Here is a 19194-nt window from a genome sequence, read left to right on the forward strand (position 1 = left end):
TAATTTTTGTATTTTCGGTAGAGACAGGGTTTCACCATGTTGGCCAGGCTTGTCTCGAACTCCTGATCTCAAGTGATCCACCTGCCTCAGCCTCCCCAAGTGCTGGGATTATAGGCATGAGCCACTGTGCCCGGCCTGTTAGAAGTGTTTCTGAAGAAGCTGGGGAGTCTCTCTCAGGGCCGCTGTCACAGAGTAGAAATTTGGCCAAATATTCACTAAGCCTCTTGCAACTCCAAGAACCTGAAATCTGTATAACTCTGTGTTTGTCTGGAAGACTCAAATACACACGAAAGGAGATTATAGATTACCAGTAGGTTGCTATATTTAAATATAATTGTATTCATGGTAAACGTATTTAAACTTAAAAGCAGAGTGAAAATGGTATAATGCTTAAAGAAAAAGGATTTTCTAATTAATTCTTAGGGTGAGGTATTTAAGAAATGTGAGTGTGTATTGCCAATTTCAGCTTTGAGCATATGAACAATTTTCAGTTCTTTCTGCTCAAGCTCTATCCAGCTTGTGCGATGAACACATAGCTACCAGCTTGGCCCGAAGTGTCAGGACACTGTAACAGAATGACACTGACAACCTAGGAGCCATCCAGCTACTGAAAGGCTATTGAGGTATTCAGGCAAATTCAACTTCCTGATAAAGTGTGATCCTGGAGAAAGGAACAAGTGCACTGTCTCCTGGAATTGGTTTCCAGCTTTCTCTTTTAGCTTTCTGAGCGGGTCACTAGTGGGGCCAAGGTCCTCAGACTTCCCTTGTGGCAAGAATGACTGTGTGACTCTTGACCCCTGAAGCAGAAGCAGTTTACTGCTGTAATCAGTGCTTATGGTCTCACTGTGTCCTCTGTATATGAAGGAAATCTTATGAAGGCACTGTCAGACCAGGTTCTGTCAGATTGGTCCCCATTAGAGCTTTTGATGTATATATTGGCAGAAGAGTCATTGAGTTGGATGAACTGAAAACAGCTTTGTAACTCTGCTTAGTAATCAATAGTAATCAATACAAAAATTACTTTTCTAGCGTATCCAAAGTCTACCCCTCCCTCAAATTCTTTCTTGAGTCTTCATGAAAACTTTCCAGTAATTTCTGTATTCATTGGGCTAATTGTACACACCACTCATTCAACAAATAATCACATGACATTTCTTATAGTTTGGAGCTCTATGGTGATTACACTTCTCACTGTTGTTGTCCCCTACAGCTAGTCTCTTTCAAGGACAGAGACTATGTTCAATGGCTGTGTAGCCCCCACAGTGCTCTCTACCATGCCTTACATAGAGTAGATGGCCAATAAGTGTTGCTGAATTAAAACATTCTGGATGTACTTAAAATTTAACAATCTTGACCCACAGAATCATAGGATGGTAGAGCTGGAAAGGACTTTTGAGACTATCTCCGTTCTTGTGTGGGTGAGGAAACCAGGCCCACAGAAGTGAGGTTCCTTCATCAAAATGAGCTGGCCAGCCAATGTCTCTATACTGTCTCAGGGCTTTCTCTTCTAATTTCGACCTTTCATCTCATTGTTCATTGTTATCCTTTGGCTATGGAATCCTGAAGACATTCAAACCCACATGCTTTAGTAAAGTGTGCATAGTACCAAATACTAGACCAGTATATTCAGGATTCTTGCGAGCTAGTGTGTGTGTTACCCAGTGGCATCTAGGCTCTTGGGGTCTCCCAAGCTTATGCTCCTAGAAAGTGAAGGCATCTTTGCAGAGAACTGATGGTGTTGCAGCATGGCATTTCTGGTAGCCTTGCAGGAACAGGGAAGCCTATCAGGAGCTTTGTGAGTTAATGAGGGATCATCACTGCTGTGATGGCCACTTCTGGTCCCTGCTGCCAAGATGAGGATGACTTGGAGAAAAATCGAGCAATTTGTGCTCCATACGTTGTTACTTAGTGAGTTATCCTGATGAAAGGGGCAGCGTGGGCTGGGTGCAGTGGCTCATGCCTGTAATCCCAGCACTTTGGGATGCTGAGGTGGGTGGATCACTTGAGGTCAGGAGTTCCAGACCAGCCAGGCCAACATGGTGAAACCCTGTCTCTACTAAAAATACAAAAAATCAGCTGGGCGTGGTGGTGCACACCTGTATTCCCAGCTGCTTGGGAGGCTGAAGCAGGAGAATCACTTGAATCTGGGAAGTGGAGGTTGCAGTGAGCCGAGATTGCACTATTGCACTCCAGCCTGGGCAACAAAACAAGAGCAAAACTCCATCTAAAAAAAAAAAGAAAAATAAAAGAAAGAAAAAGAAAGGGGAGGTATGTCTGGAAGACAGGTGAAATAGAAAAAACAGACCTGATAATATGCACTTACTAGGTTTGAGGAGACACAAGACTATGTAAACCAAAGCCAAACTTTGACATGCCAGAATGTTAGTGCCCACAGTGACAAGGTCCAGGTTTCTGAAGAGCATCCTTATGTGAGATTGGGAAGAGGAAAAAGTGACTATATTGTACTCTCTAACCAAGAGTACATTCTCTGGAGAATGACTCTATGGAGGTCAGTCTTCACTTTATCTAGCTTCGGACTCTGTCTGACTTGGCTAACCAAATGAGTTTTAGAAAGGCATAGTTGCCTCTTTGATATCAATCTGTTACAGTACTTAGCTAAACTTAACTTCCTGATAAAGTATGTTCCTTGAGAAACAGTTCTTCCCAAGAGTTCCTTGGGTTGTGTCTCCTGAACAGTTTGCTTTCTTTTTTCTTTTTTTCTTTTTCCTTTGAGACGGAGTTTCACTCTTGTTGCCCACGCTGGAGTGCAATGGCACGATCTCAGTTCATTGAAACCTCCGCCTCCCGGGTTCAAGCGATTCTTCTGCCTCAGCCTCTCAAGTAGCTGGGATTACAGGCATGCGCCACCACGCCCTGCTAATTTTGTACTTTTTAGTAGAGACAGGGTTTCTCCATGTTGGCCAGGCTGGTCTCGAACTCCCGACCTCAGGTGATCCGCCTGCCTTGGCCTCCCAAAGTGCTGGGATTACAGGCATGAGCCACCACACCTGGTGGCAGTTTGCTTTCTTTTAATAATTCATTTTTTTCTTTCTTTCTTTTTTTTTGAAATAGAGTCTCCCTCTCTTGCCCAGGCTGGAGTGCAGTGGTTTGATCTTGGCTCACTGCATCCTCTGCCTCCTGGGCTCAAACAGTCCTCCCACCTCAGCCTCCCAAGTATCTGGGACTACAGGCATGAGCCACTATACTTGACTAAGTTTTGTATATTTTGTAGAGACAGGATCTCACCATCTTGCCCAGGCTGGTCTTGAACTCCTGAGCTCAAGTGCTCCAACAGCCTTGGCCTCCCAAAGTGCTGAGATTAAAGATGTGAGCCACCACGTCGGGCTCCTTTAATAATTCTTTATGGTTCTGTCATTCAGAATTTCTCTACATTTTCAGCCTTTATTACCTTTTGTGGTAATGAGTTTCACACTGTCAGTCTCCGCTGAATGCCTCTCCCATCTTTTGAGGATGAGTCTTAATTAAATATAGTGATCCTCTGTTTTGGGAAAAGCAAGCCCAGAGAACAGGGATGTTTCCCAACATGTTGACATCAGTTGAGATGTTACTGAGGGAAAGAAGAGACTCCTAAATCTTTCTCCTCAGAGATGCTGGAGCTGGTATTGTGCTAAGAACAAAGGACGTACCTTAGGCTATTTGCAGTAGCAAGAAGCTAGCTAATTCAGGGTAATTAATTAGTGGGATGTTTCTGGAATGGAGTGGGGAAGACAGGGGCCTTATGATGATGATTAGATAAGGCCAGTTAATGGAGAGCCTTGGAATACTGACCTGTGGAGTTTGGGGCATAATGTAACAGGCAGCAATGAATGGTTCTAAGTTCTCGAGCAGGGGTATATTGTAATTGAAACTTGAACTTCGTTATTGTAACTGAAATTTGAAAACCACTGAGCAGGTTTGCCTGGATAGAGATTTTGATGAGAGGATGGCCTCTCACTTCAGAATTGAAAATGTCCCTGTTTGTTTAATTTTGTTTATTGCTACTGGAGCAAAAGAGGGTTGTACATTTTTCTCTGACCTTCACATAGAAATAAATCTGGAGACTGATTGTAAATTATGTTTTTAGTGTTAAGGAAAACTTCCCCTCTCAGCAGACTCTGAGGGTCATCAGAAAAATCTTGGAACAGGCTTATGGGTGGTTCTACATGTTTATTGTGTTCTAGAGGTAGTGTCTTAGTTTGTTCTGGTTGCTGTAAGAAACTACCATCGACTGGGTGGCTTATAAACAACAGAAATTTGTGTCTCACAGTTCTGGAGGCTGGCAAGTACAAGATCAAGATGCCTACAGGTTTGGTGACTGATGAAGGCCTGCTTTCTGGTTCATAGATGGCTGTCTTCTCTCTGTGTGTTCACATGGCCAAAGGGGCAAGGGAGCTTGCCAGGATTTCTTTTGTAAGGATGCTAATCCCATTCATGAGGGTGGAGCCTTAGGTGACCTAATCACCCCCCAAAGGCCCCACCTCCATAATCCGTCACATTGGATGTTAAGATTTCAACATATGAATTTTGCAGAGATACAGACATTCAGTCAGTAGCAGGTAAGTAGTAACAGGACAGATGGCCATCTATATCAGGGAGGTATTATAGCAAAGGCTTATTTCTCTCATGTGTGACCAAAGAGTATCGTGGGGCTCTGATTCTTGGGCCTTCTTCCTTAAAGCCATACTTACCAGCTGCTACTGGAGCAGTTTCAAGCAGCCAGCAGCTCCCCCACAGAGCTCTTCCCTGACCACTTACAGCCTGTAGAGGCTGAGTCACCGTTCTAACACTTGATTATCAGTCATCTTATTCTTTTGCTGTTTCATATGTCAGTTATGTTTTCCCCAACAAAATTAACTCCTATTTCCCTTGTTCTTCATTTGTTAGACCAACAAATACTTGTTGGCTGACTGATTACATTGATAAAAGAACAAACCAAAAAACATAGCAAGAAAGCTATTAGGGAGACTTAGAAGCAGTGTATTGTACAGAACAGCAATGCAAGCTGCCAATCTGTAAGGCATAGCTCTCTGTCTAGATTCTTACCCATTCTACTCATGAATCTCTTCTGAGTGTTTTCATGTGAATTGAAGTCTGTGTCATTACCATCATCCCTCCAGTGAACTAGCATGCTAGGGATGGGGGATGGGACATGACACATGAGCCCAGCCTGGCACTGATGGTTACTGCTGGTCAGTACCACTGTGCCGCCTGAGGGGACATGTGGGAGTCCAGTTGTCTAGTCCAGCTATGGTAGCCTGAGGACAGTCAAGAAGTCAGTAGAGGATGGCTTAAAATGATGATGTCTCTTCAGGTGGCAGAAATGAAGACTTAGTTGGGACATGGTTGCATTTATAAAATTCATAAGGGACAAAAGGAACTCTAATCCCCAGGAAGGAGAAAGGCCTCTTGGTACTTTGAATACAGGAGAGTTCTGTTTTAAGAAGTATATGGATATTATTATTCCAAGGAGTGATATAGGGAGTTTCAAAAACACTTAGCTTATATTTGTGGATGACAGATCTGATCTAGTCTTTTTTTTTTTTTTTTTTGAGATGGAGTCTTGTTCTGTCACCAGGCTGGAGTGCAGTGGTGCAATCTCAGCTCACTGCAACCTCTGCCTCATGGGTTCAAGTGATTCTCCTGGCTCAGCTTCCCGAGTAAGCTGGGATTACAGGCACATGCCACCATGCCCGGCTTATTTATTTATTTATTTATTTATTTATTTATTTATTTATTTTTGAGATGGAGTCTTGCACTGTCACCCAGGCTGGAGTGCAGTGGCACAATCTCCGCTCACTGCAAGCTCCACCTCCTGGGTTCACGCTGTTCTCCTGCCTCAGCCTCCCCAGTAGCTGGGACTACAGGCGCCCGCCACCATGCCTGGCTAATTTTTTGTATTTTTAGTAGAGACGGGGTTTCACCGTGTTAGCCAGGATGGTCTTGATCTCCTGACCTTGTGATCTGCCTACCTCGGCCTCCCAAAGTGCTGGGATTATAGGCGTGAGCCAACGTGCCCGGCCTTATTTTTGTGTTTTTAGTGGAGACGGGATTTCGCCGTGTTGGCCAGGATGGTCTTGAACTCCTGACCTCAGATGATCCACCTATCTTGGCCTCCCAAAGTGCTGGGATTACAGATGTGAGCCCCCGTGCTTGACTGATCTAGTCTTTATCTAAGACAAGTTAGTGATGTTTGAGGATACTCCTGACTTTGGAGGTCTGTATTGGGAATTACCACCAAACTTTCACATAGCTTATTTTTGTCGGAGACAGACTTCCAGCTTATAGCAGTTATGGAATTAGCCTAGGGTGATATTTTTGAAGTATTCTTAAATTGACAAAGGTTGAATATATATATATATAAAGATATATATATACACACACATATATATACACACACACAAATATACATATATAAAGATATATATATACACACAAGGATATATATATATCTGGTATACAATATGATGTTTCGATACACGTATACATTTGGAATAGTTAAATCAAGCTAATTAACATATGTATTACCTTACATACTTATTTTTGTTGGGAATGTTTAAAATCTACTCTCCTAGCAATTTTCTGGTATATAATATAGTGTTATTAACCATAGTCCTCATGCTGGGCAATAGATCTCAACTTATGCTTCCTTACTGAAATTTTATGTCCTTTGACAAACATCTTCCCAATCCTCCCTTCCCAAATACCCCCACCAGGGGTATTGGTGGGTTTTTTATCATAACTTTTGAGGACAAACACTATGGGTTGCAGTTCACAATAGTCGTAGTGGCTGGCGCTCGAAGTTTCCCCTTACTCAGAGTAGAAAGGCCTGCTGGTCCCACATCTGGCTTCCCAGCCACACCCACTCACTAGAGATGACTGGCTGCCAATAGCCTCATCTCTGGAGGAGAACAATACAATAGGCCTGTTGTGTACTTGTTGACATACAGAGTGGATTGTTTTAGCAGGTGCAGAAGATGCTCTGTGTGGAGATTACAGAGACCTTTATCCTTGATGGCGTAGCGTAGTTCAAGTCTAAGTTGTCCTTTGTCTGGCCTACAAGCAGGTGTTGGAACTGGACTTAGTTAAGCTTGGGTCCTTCTGTGCAGCGGGGCAGCATTAATTTAGAATTTTTTGCTGCAGTTCTACTCACTCTGTATGTTTTCCCTTTAATAAAAAAATTAAACTCTCTTTGGTGGCCAATCAGATAGATCTGATTTTTTAAGGCTTTTGATTGGAGACTATACATCCAGGGCAGTTTGAGTCCTGGCGACATTACTTCTTTGTTTTCAAGAATGATCTTAGTGATGGGCAGTGGCCAGGAAGATTCCTGTTTGCTGTTAGTGTGGTGATTTCACTTTGCTTGTTCATGAAAGGAAGCCTCATGCTTCTCCTGCATCCTTTGGGTTCCTGATAAGTGGAGGTGATTTTCGCTTCTGAATTCCCTTTTTGGTTAGTCTGTACCAGTGAAAAGGAGTAGTGGAAAATAGGGTAATCCACAAGCTAGTGATATGTAAGAACCTTAAATATCAGAACTCAGCTGCCAGATCCTTCAGTTCTCCAATTTTCCCCCCAACCCTTGGCTTTTAGGAGAAGGAAGTAAAGCATTAAGGAGCAACTTAAGATGAAGGATTTTGTTAAAAATAAGCAAGCAAGCAAACAAAAAAGTCACTAAAATCATCCTCCAGGTTCAGTACATACGTTCACCTTCATCGAAAACTGCTTAGCCTAATATAAAACTTGGCTTGTGTCCCCCCATGCAGTTGTGTGTGTGGCAGGGAGCTAGGGGAGGACCTTATGGGGGTTGTTCCGAAACTGCAGAGAATATATAACCGGGGTTAAACGTTTGCTTTGAATGGCCAGCAGCTTGCTTACTTCTCATGCTGATGAGGTAAGCGTTTTTCTTAGCTTACTTTCTCTGCTCTCCCTCTGCTCCTTGCTCCTCCACTTATAGTCTGCCTCCAAGTGAAAACTCTGTTTTCAAGGAGAAATGTGCCTCAGGAGGAGGAGGATAAAAATAGGTCAGTGATAACTCTCCTCACACATTCCTATTTATTTTGTTTGAAATTCAGTTCAGATCAACAAGTATTTATTGATAGCTTCTTTGTTCCCTTACTTGTATTAGAGCTCTGGGAGATACGGAATCATGGTGATAATGTTAATAGCTAACATTTTACTTAGTGTTTAGTATTTACTGTGTGTCAAGTGCAGTTCTAAGCTCTTTATACTAGTGCATTTGATCCACACAGTGACCTCATCAAGCACTGTTACTATCCTCATTTTATGGATAAGGATACTGAAGTTAACTAAGTCACCCAGCTAGAAGCTGGTAGAGCCATAATTCAAACCCGAGCATTCCCAGTCCAATAAAACTAGGTCCTTGCTCTTAGGAAGTCTGGTTGAGGGAGATGCCGTCAACATACTGAGAAATAGCTAGGAAATAATGCAAGGCTCTGGAAGTGAGGACCACAGGGAGTAGAGAAGAGAGAGATTATTGCAGCTTAGCATAAGCCTTTTGGAAGAAGTAAGAATTCTCTAAGTCCCAGATTCTTCATGTATCAGATGGGTATAGTAGAATCTATTTCATAGATTTAGTGTAAGAACTGGATGGGATAATGTAGACGAAGAGCTTAGTACAGTGCCTGGCTTATGGAGAGCCCTCAATAAATTATAGTTGCAATGATGACAATGATGATATTGATGTCTCTGGCACCTGAAAGATGAGTAGAGTTGGGATATTCAGAGAGAAGGAGAAATAGCTTGCCAGGTGCATTATAAGGAAAGGGGGGAGTGAACGTGATGTTGGGGAGGGGTACTAAGGAGAAACGATTTTCTTATTTTCTTGCTGTCGGTCGTTAGTCACTTATTAGCTGAGCTAATTGAGGAGACCAGAGGAATGGATGTTGCAGAGTCAGTCAACAGCCCTGAAGATTTTCATTGGTCTTGAAGCATGCGGAGATACTCTCTGACACTGTGAACCTGCTTTCTGGTTGGTCCTCATCTTTTCTCCCTCCTCGTCAAGCTCAGTCTGAATGACAGATCAGTGGATATGAAAAGCCCTGGACATTCCCAGAGTGAGATCAACCTGTGTTGCTTAGAAATCCAGGCTCAGTTGCTTCCCTATTCTTAGCAGGTGTGAACTTTCCTGAGGTAGAGGAAATGTAGCTCCCAGTGGGCTGATAGGATAGACTGGACTTGGGGGTAAGAGAGTGTCCTTAAGACTGTCTTCTGTATGTTATAGATGGCAGCAGTCAATTATTTGTCGAGCTCTTACTATGGGTAGAGCCATATGTCAGGAGTTTTGGGTAAATCAAGAGAAGAAACATGGTCCCTGTCCTTGAGGTGCTGCTGATTCTGTTGTGGGGGCCAGATTGACATACTGGTAACAATTGGAGATCAATATAGGGTAGGTATCATTAAATGTTGAATTGCCTGCTTTCTTCAGGTGCCGCTACCTGGCTGTTCAGCTGTCTCCTGCCATCCCTGTGTTTGCTGCCATGCTTTTCCTTTTCTCCATGGCTACACTGTTGAGGACCAGCTTCAGTGACCCTGGAGTGATTCCTCGGGCGCTACCAGATGAAGCAGCTTTCATAGAAATGGAGATAGGTGAGTCTCCCAACCAGCTGGCAAGCTGCTGTGTAGTGGGTGGCCCTAATCAGTAAAAGAATGGAATCATAATAGTAATTGCAGATAGTAATCACTTCTAGTCTTTTCTCTCTGAGATCCTGAACCTGAGATCATGACTACTCTGTGAATTTAGTAAGGCAGGTGTAGCAACAGTCTAAAGTAATAGACTTTGTCCTTCACTGCATTGGATCACATTTGAGGAAGGATTTGTTACCAAGGTCCTGCTGTATTGTTCCCAAGAGGATGGTTTTTTTACTTTTCTGGGGGAGGTGATCACCAATACATTTTTTCTGAAGCAATGAAAGCACAGATTTATTATCAATTTATTTATTTATTTATTTAGAGAGAGAGTCTGGCTTTGTTACCAGGCTGAAGTGCAGTGGCGTGATCTTGGCTCACTGCAAGCTCTGACTCCAAGGTTCAAGTGATTCTCCTGCCTCAACATCCCGAGTAGCTGGGATTATAGGCACGTGCCACCACACCCAGCTAATTTTTGTATTTTTAGTAGAGACGGGGTTTCACCACATTGGCCAGGATGGTCTCGATCTCCTGACCTTGTAATCTGCCCGCCTTGGTCTCCCAAAGTGCTGGGATTACAGGTGTGAGCCACCACACCCGGTCAGCACAAATTTATTGAAACAAAAGTACACTCCACAGAGTGAGAGGAGGCTTGAGCAAGTGGCTCAAGAGGCACTTTTGGTTTTTTGATGAAAGCTGTAAACCTTCTCCCCATAAAAATGCTCTTATATGCATGTACATGTACATAGTTTTGGATGTAATTTCAGGGATTCATAGATCTTCTGAAGCGCATCCATGTCCCCCCCAACCAATAATTCCTGCTTTAGGCCGGGAGCTGTGGCTCACGCCTATAATCCCAGCACTTGGGGAGGCTGAGGCTGGTGCATCATTTGAGGTCAGGAGTTCAAGACCAGCCTGGCCAACATGGTGAAACCCTGTCTCTACTAAAAATACAAAAATTAGCCGGGCATGGTGGCGTGTGCCTGTAATCCCAGCTACTCGGGAGGCTGAGGCAGGAGAATCATTTGAACCTGGGAAGCGGAGGTTGCAGTGAGTCTAGATTGTGCCACTGCACTCCAGCCTGGACAACAGAGTGAGACTCTATCTCAAAAAACAAACAAACAAACAAACAAACAAACAAACAAAAAACCCTGCTTTAGGGGAACATGCAATGTGAAAGGGGGCAGCTGTGGTGCCAGGAACCACTGAGAATTCTAGGAGGGGTAAAAGCAATTGCAGGGTCAATAGAGTCTAGACCGCAGCTCAGGATAAGGATCTTTGGTACAGAGATGAAGTGCTACATTATCTAGGAGCCAGGGTGGCTTCATGAATTGAAGCAGAACTATCCCAGGGCCAGGGGAGGAGATATCCTGGGATCTCACAGTGAGAAGAAGACTATGATGCAAGTACTAGGAGGGAGTGGGAGCCCACCAGTGCCTACCTAAATGGTTCTCAGGTTTGGTACCCAGGTAGCTTGAGTTGGCATCCAAGCTAGACAGAGTAAGAAAAAGGGACCCAGGACTTGAAAGACTAAGAAGCTGTGCCAGTAGAGCACCAATCTGTGGCTGGCCTTTAGTTCTTTGAGGGTGCTTTGAAGGCTTCCATGTATTTCTTTTTTCTTTTTCTCTCTCCCTTCCTTCCTTCCGTCCTTCCTTCCTTCCTTCCTTCCGTCCTTCCTTCCTTCCTTCCTTCCTTCCTTCCTTCCTTCCTTCCTTCCTTCCTTCTTTCCTTCCTTCCTTCCTTTTTTTCCTTCCTTCTGTTTTTTTTTTTTCACAGTTTCACTCTGTCCCCCATGCTGGAGTGCAGTGGCGTGATCTCAGCTCACTGCGACCTCCACCTCTCAGGTTCAAGTGATTCTCGTGCCTCAGTCTCCAGAGTAGCTGAGATTACGGGCGCCCACCACCACTCCCAGCTAATTTTTGTATTTTTAGTAGAGACAGTGTTTCACCATATTGGCCAAGCTAGTCTCGAACTCCCGACCTCAAGTTATCCTCTGGCCTTGGCCTCCCAAAGTTCTGGGATTACAGGTGTGAACCAGCGCGCCTGGCACATGTATTTCTTTTGTTTATTTTAGCTGTGTTTTCCGTTAGGCTTCTTAATGGATTTCATTTTGAAAAATTCCAGCCTGTTTTAGTTGAGCTAAGGAGAAATGGGTTTGTGCACATGTGAGCTATAACTATTTGGGGGTGGGGTGAGGGTGGAGATAGCGGGAAGAGAGCAGAGGTGACATGTGTTGGCACAGCTGGAGTTCTGGGGAGACCCGATAGAACTAGGAGTAATTAGGAGCAAGATGATGAGGAAGAGTTGTGAGTGCTGTTTTTTCTCCATCTGGGTTATTCTTTTCCAGTTCCCTTCCCATTCACATATGGAGAAACTGAGGGTCAAGGCAGTACCTTGACTTGTCTCTTGCCTCTTACAGCAGGTTGTTAACAAAGTTATCTCTTTTCTGCCCGATCACTGGGCCTGGGGCTCAGACTCAAGCTGTCACATTGCGGCCTCTGCATTTAGCATGTTTCTCGCAATAGAAGAGTACGTTTTTCAGTTCATATGTGTGTTTATGTTAGGAAGTTTTTGTCATCTTGTATTTAGTCCTGTACTGGGTATGCTGTGGGTGGGGGATGGGGAGAGAGGAAGTCATGTGATGCCCTTGCCTGATACGGCCTCCCGGGGAAGGTGAACCATGAACCCTGTCTCCCAGGTGCCCTCATGGAAAGCATATGCATAGAATATTAAGGTGGCATGCTGGTACTTATCCTCTAATGAATAGCTGTCCTCATCCTTTTAAGACTTGTGACACACTGTTATTGTTTGATTTCACAGCATCTACCCCACTCCACAAAAAAAGGAAAAATGTTCCATATGGCAGATATTTTTAAAATCAAAGTGAATTGAAAACTATTCTGTTTTTAGAATTATACTGCATGGTGAGGGTGCAATGACACAGGCACTCTCATATGCCGTGGATGGGCAGGCATGCAAATTCATACAGTCTGTCTGGGAAGCAGTTTGGTAATAAGGAATATGTACTTCAAAGGGTCATACCCTTTGACCCAGTAGTTCTACTTCTCTGAGGGTTTAACTAAAGGAGATAAACAAAGATTTTTACAAATTACTGTAGAAGGATTCTTAGTGCATCGTTTTTTCTTTTCTTTTAAATATGAGTAGCTATTTTAATGCCGGCAACTTCATGTATTACTGCTTAGACTTCAACATTCTTTTCTTTATTCTTTCTGTTTTAGAAATTAATTTTAACACATGAATATGTTCTTGGAAGGGAGAAGGGGACTAGGATTGAGGTGATGATCGAAGGGGATTTAAGCTTTTATCTGTAATATTTTAAATTTTTACATGTAACGTCAACTAAATAGTAAAAATCCCAACAATATGGAATACTTAAATAAATCACAGGACACATATATGATGGAATATTACCAGTAGTTATGTTTTAGAAAAAAATTAACAGTGAGAAAATGTTCACAGTATATAATATTAAGTAAATACTTCACGGTACAAAACTACATTTATAATATGATCTCAATTTTTTTTAAAATTATGAATGTTTACCTGTTAATAGAAGATTAGAAGGAAATACACCAAAAAATATAAATATCTCTGAGCTGAGAGACTGTCAGTGATTTTTATGTTTTCTTATTTATACTTTCTGTTTTTTCCAAAAAAAAAAAAATTTTGAGACGGCGTCTCGCTTGCTCTGTCACCCAGGCTGCCTCCCAGGTTCAGGCAGTTCTCCTGCCTCAGCCTCCAGAGTAACTGGGATTACAGACGCGTGCCACCATGCCTGGCTAATTTTTGTATTTTTAGTAGACATGGGGTTTCGCCATGTTGGCCAGGCTGGTGTCGAACTCCTGATCTCAGGTGATCCGCCTGCCTCAGCCTCCCAAAGTGCTGGGATTACAGGTGTGAGCCACCGCACCTGGCCCTGTTCTGTTTTTTTCTAAAATTTTTACAATAAGCAAGGGTTACTTTTATTTCAATAACTGTTTTTGTATTACCAGTTGTTTCTTTTCACATGCATATATTTTATGTTTACAAGATAGTATTGTTTTCTGCATATTGCTTTTTAACATATATTTTCATTTTGCCATATATTGTATTTTCCTGTTTTCACCATTCTTTCATCTATATCATTTTTAATGGCTGCATAATATTCCATTCTATGCACATAACATAATTTACTTAACCAACCTCCTATTGTGACATTGAAGTTATTTTTAGTTTTTCACTATTAAAAGGAACTCTGTGACAGATATCCTTATATAAACATCTTTCGTATATCTCATTATAATTTTGATAAGTTTCTAGAAGTAGACTCGGTCAGTAAATGAATACACATGTTTAAAACTTTGGTAGCTGGCTGGGCATGGTGGCTCACGCCTGTGATCCCAGCACTTTGGGAGGCTGAGGCAGGCGGATCACTTGATGTCTGGAGTTTGAGACCAGCTTGACCAACATGATAAAACCCCATCTCTACTAAGAATACAAAAATCAGCCAGGCATGGTGGTGGGCCCCTGTAATCCCAGCTACTCTGGAGGCTGAGGCAGGAGAATCACTTGAACCCAGGAGGCAGAGGTTGCAGTGAGCCAAGACTGAGACCACGCCACTGCACTCTAGCCTGGGCGACAGAGCGAGACTCCATCTTAAAAGAAAAAAAAAGTTTAGTAGCAGCTGCTATATTGCTCACTGATAAGATATAAGAATGACCTTTCCCCACCCTTGTTAACATGGGGTATTTTTGTTCTTTGTATTGCTTTTTAATATGATAGGTAGAAATGGTATCTTTGTGCTTTAATTTTTATTTCTCTGATTATTAGTGAAATTAGATGTCTTCATTTAATGTATTTTTAGCTATTTTTTAATGAATGTTTTTGTTTGTAATCAGAAAAAAAAGTCTCGAAGAAACACTTTTTCATATGTATACCACAGAACTGCATGCACTTAGTGGAGTTTTATGGGCATATTCTGTGATGTTGAGTGTCTAGTCTGTAAATGATTGCCTAGAGAAGACAGTGGGCTTAGGGAACCTTTGAATGCCCCCATTGGGTTTGGAGAGGTGGTGAGACTTTTGGGCTGAAATAATGGCTAGCTGCGATATTAGCTGTCTTTATTGATTTACAGAAGCTACCAATGGTGCGGTGCCCCAGGGCCAGCGACCACCCCCTCGTATCAAGAATTTCCAGATAAACAACCAGATTGTGAAACTGAAATACTGTTATACATGCAAGATCTTCCGGCCTCCCCGGGCCTCCCATTGCAGCATCTGTGACAACTGTGTGGGTGAGTAAAACTACGGGGACATTGCCTAGGGAAAAGGCTGAGTTGAACAAGAAAGTCAGGGCGGTCACCAATTCTTGGGAGAAATCAGTGGCGGAGGGAAGATAGATTTAGATGGAAAATGAGCTAGATTTAGATAGGAAATCTAGATAGGCAACAAGCTCCTGAAAAACTGCAAATCAGCTGTACTTATGTAGATCGAATCGCAATTTAAATATTCTCTAACCTAAACTTTACAAAAACTTCTTTAGTAAATGGGAAAAATAAACTTTACTTATTTTTGAAATTTAGATTTTCCTGTACTGGATTTTCACGTGGGACCCACCTTACATAGTGGGAGGAGACTCCTAGTCCACTGGAGGGCAGTATTGAGGAAGGAAGGCCTAAGACACAACCCAAGAAGACGAAAGTTGCTAGTAGCATTTATTGAGTTTCTACTACATGTTGGGCACTGTGCTAGGTGATTTACCTTTCTCTCATTTAAGACTTGTAACAGCCCCATGAGATTGGTATTATCCCCATTTTACGGATGAGGAAATAGGTGAAGCACCAGTATGTAAGTTCACATAATTAGCATAAGATGAAGCTAGAGCAGGTCTGATTCCAGACTGCTTATTTCTTCTCTCTGCTGCTGCTGCAAGAGGGTCGGGTATAAGTGTGCATAATACAGTGGTCTGTGCTTCCATCCACATATATGTGGCTTCGTTGTAATCACTGCCTACTGTGTGCTAAACCCTGGCCAAGATGAGAAACGGGCCATAAAGATTCCTGTTGATAGACCTATATGTGAAATTGCTTATATCCCCCAGGCATACTTCTAACGTTCTTTTTAAGATTACTTTTTCTTGAGTTCCCATGATTGGATAATGTTTTGTCCGTATACCATGTGGCATTCTGAGGGCGTTGCTTTCCTCTTACTAGTCATTTCTTTAGGCAAAGGTTGGGAGATATATCTTGCTTTATGTGGTAAAAAGCTATATGGTGCTCTCTTCGGCAGCATGTATACTAAAAAACTACTATATGTAGATAAGATTTTTATAAATCAAAACCCATTTTATTATTATTTTTTTAAAATTCACTTTAAGTTCCGGGATACATGTGCAGAATGTGCGGGTTTGTTACATAGGTATACATGTGCCATGGTGGTTTGCCACACCTATCAACCTGTCATCTAGGTTTTAAGCCCCAAATGCATTAGGTATGTGTCCTAATGTCCTCCCTCCTCACCCCACCCCCTGACAGGCCCCAGTATGTGTTGTTCCCCTCCCTATGTCCATGTGTTCTCATTGTTCAGTTCCCACTTACGAGTGAGAACATGCAGTGTTTGGTTTTCTGTTCCTGTGTTAGTTTGCTGAGAATGATGGCTTCCAGCTTCATCCATGTCCCTACAAAGGACGTGATCTCATTCTTTTTTATGGCTGCATAGTATTCCATGGTGTATATGTGCCCCATTTTCTTTATCCAGTCTATCATTGACGGGCATTTAGGTTGGTTCCAAGTCTTTGCTATTGTAAATAGTGCTGCAATAAGCACATGTGTGCATGTGTCTTTATGGTAGAATGATTTATAATGTTTTGGGTATATACCCAGTGATGGGATTGCTGGGTCAAATGGTATTTCTGGTACTAGAGCCTCAAGGAATCGCCACACTGTCTTCTACAATGGTTGAACTAATTTACACTCCTACCAACAGTGTAAAAGTGTTCCTATTTCTCCACAGCCTCGTCGGCACCTATTGTTGAAGCCCATTTTATTTTATTTTATTTTATTTTTTGAGATGGAGTCTCACTCTGTCGCCCAGGCTGGAGTGCAGTGGTGTGATCTCCACTGACTGCAACCTCCACCTCCCGGGTTCAAGTGATTCTCCTGCCTCAGCCTCCTAAGTAGCTGGTATTACAAGCGTGCACCACCATGCCTGGCTAAATTTTGTATTTTTAGTAGAGACGGAAGTTCACCATGTTGGTCAGGCTGGTCTCAAACTCCTGACCTTGTGATCTACCCACCTAGGCCTCCCAGAGTGCTGAGATTACAGGCATGAGCCACCGTGCCCGGCCCTCGAAACCCATTTTAAATGAAGCAGGAAACTTGATATTTAAGGAAGGTCTATACCCAGTAATGAGATTGCTGGGTCAAATGGTATTTCTGGTTCTAGATCTTTGAGGAATCGCCACATCTTCCACAATGGTTGAACTAATTTACATTCCCAACAACAATAGGGTTCCTATTTCTCTGAAACCTCGCCAGCATCTGTTGTTTTTTGACTTTTTAATAATCGCCATTCTGACTGGCATGAGATGGTATCTCAGTGTGGTTTTGATTTGCATTTCTCCAATGATCAGTGATGTTGAGCATTTTTTCATATATCTGTTGGCTGCATGATTGTCTTCTTTTGAGAACAATGAGAACACATGGACATAGGGAGGGGAACAACAAACACTGGGGGCTATTGGGGGATGGGGACGGGAGGGAGAGCATTAGGAAAAATAGCTAATGCATGCTGGACTTAGTACCTAGGTGATGGCTTGATAGGTGCAGCAAACCACCATGGCACACATTTACCTATGTAACAAACCTGCACATCCTGCACATGTACCCCAGAACTTAAAATTAATAAAAAAAAAAAGATGGTCTGATGTGAGGTAGTATTTCCTTTCCTTATTAATATTCTTAACTGTAAGGAACTCACACAAATCAATTTTTTTTAAAAGCACTGATGTTCTGGGAGAAATATAGACAGTTCATAAAAATATAATTGGCTAGTTATCATGACTAATAGTCAAAGAAATGATTTCAGGATGCTTTTTTTTTGAGATAGGATATCACTCTTTTTTCCAGGCTGGAGGGCAGTAGCACAATCACACCTCAGTGCAGACTCAACTTCCTGGGCTCAGGTGATCCTCCCACCTCAGCCTCCCAAGTTGCTGAGACTACAGGCATGCACCACCATGCCTGGCTATTTTTTTTTCTTTTTTTTTTTTTTTGCATTTTTTGTAGAGATGGGTTTTCCCCATGTTGCCCAGGCTGGTCTCAAACTCTTGGGCTCAAGCAGTCCACCTGCCGCAGTCTCCCAAAGTGTTATTACAGGTGTGAGCCAATACTCCCAGCCCAATATGCTTTTTTTAAATCTAGAAAATTAGCAAGGAAAACCTGATATTTATTCTTCCACTAGTAAGTGTAAATTGGAACAAACTTTTTGGAAGGCAACCTAATAAGATTAATCAAAAGCCTTAAAAACATCTATACTTTTTGATGCCAGTGGTTCCCTTTCTAGGGAGTCTGTCCCATGAAATCAGAGATGTGGGGTAGAAATGTTTAACTCAGGATTATTATGACAATTAAAAGTTGAAAAGAACCTAATTGTGTACCAACAGATAAGTAGCCAAATAAATTATAGAGCTGGACGTGGTGGCTCACTCCTGTAATCCCAGCACTTTTGGAGGCCGAGGTGGGCAGATCACTTGAGGCCAGAAGTTTGAGACCAGCCTGACCAACATGGTGAAACCTCATCTCTACTAAAACATACAAAAATTAGCTGGACATGTTGACATGTGCCTGTAATTGCAGCTGAGATCCCGGCTGAGGCACGAGAATCAAAAACCCATGAGGTGGAGGCTACAGTGAACGGAGATCGTGCCACTGCACTCCAGCCTGGGTGACAGAGCTAGACTTTGTCTCTAAATAAATACATAAATAAATAAGTAAATAAATGGACATTCATACATTAGACTAATGGAAAGAGTTCATACCAGAAAGCTAAATGACATAAAACAGGAGATAGGCTACATTTACTGTGTGAAGTCAGTTACCTATTTAAAAAAATATATAATGAGGTATAAAGAAATATGCAAGGAAATACAGGAATTTGCCACAATTTTTATAATTTATTATCTATACGTTGTGGGATTATGAGTGATTTTGTTTCTTTCATTTTTTCATATGCTATCCTCCACTACTGTGATTTCTTCATGTTTCTTTTTATTTTTTCAAGTTTTCTATAATGAGCATGTATTACTTGTATTATCAGAAAAGATGTGATTTAAAATACTGTAAAAAATATGTATCTGTATAACCATTTTTCTCTATACCTTTCTTCCCTTTCCTGAAAAGATGTAGCCTCCTCAGCAGGAGATACACTATTTTTACAGCCTTATTTTTTGACCAGTACACACTCACTTTTCTTTCAAATTGATGTATTTTATTCTTTTTTTTTCTTTTCTTTTCTTTTCTTTTCTTTTTTTTTTTTTTTTTTTTTTTTTTTTTTG

The 19194-nt window shown here is 42.0% G+C and overlaps 1 protein-coding gene across 1 annotated transcript in view; it reads left to right on the forward strand.

Annotated features, from left to right (window-relative positions):
• Positions 1 to 9443: 9443 nt before the first annotated feature.
• The window catches only part of ZDHHC9 (zinc finger DHHC-type palmitoyltransferase 9), a 24652-nt gene continuing 14901 nt past the window's right edge, over positions 9444 to 19194 (forward strand). Inside the window, exons 1-2 of the mRNA XM_026452008.2 lie at positions 9444 to 9603; positions 14777 to 14935. Coding sequence (XP_026307793.1) covers positions 9495 to 9603; positions 14777 to 14935 — 268 coding nt within the window. The 5' untranslated portion in view covers positions 9444 to 9494. The remainder of the gene's footprint in view (positions 9604 to 14776; positions 14936 to 19194) is intronic.

Source organism: Piliocolobus tephrosceles, chromosome 12 (assembly GCF_002776525.5).
Source record: "Piliocolobus tephrosceles isolate RC106 chromosome 12, ASM277652v3, whole genome shotgun sequence".
Lineage (NCBI taxonomy): Eukaryota > Metazoa > Chordata > Mammalia > Primates > Cercopithecidae > Piliocolobus > Piliocolobus tephrosceles.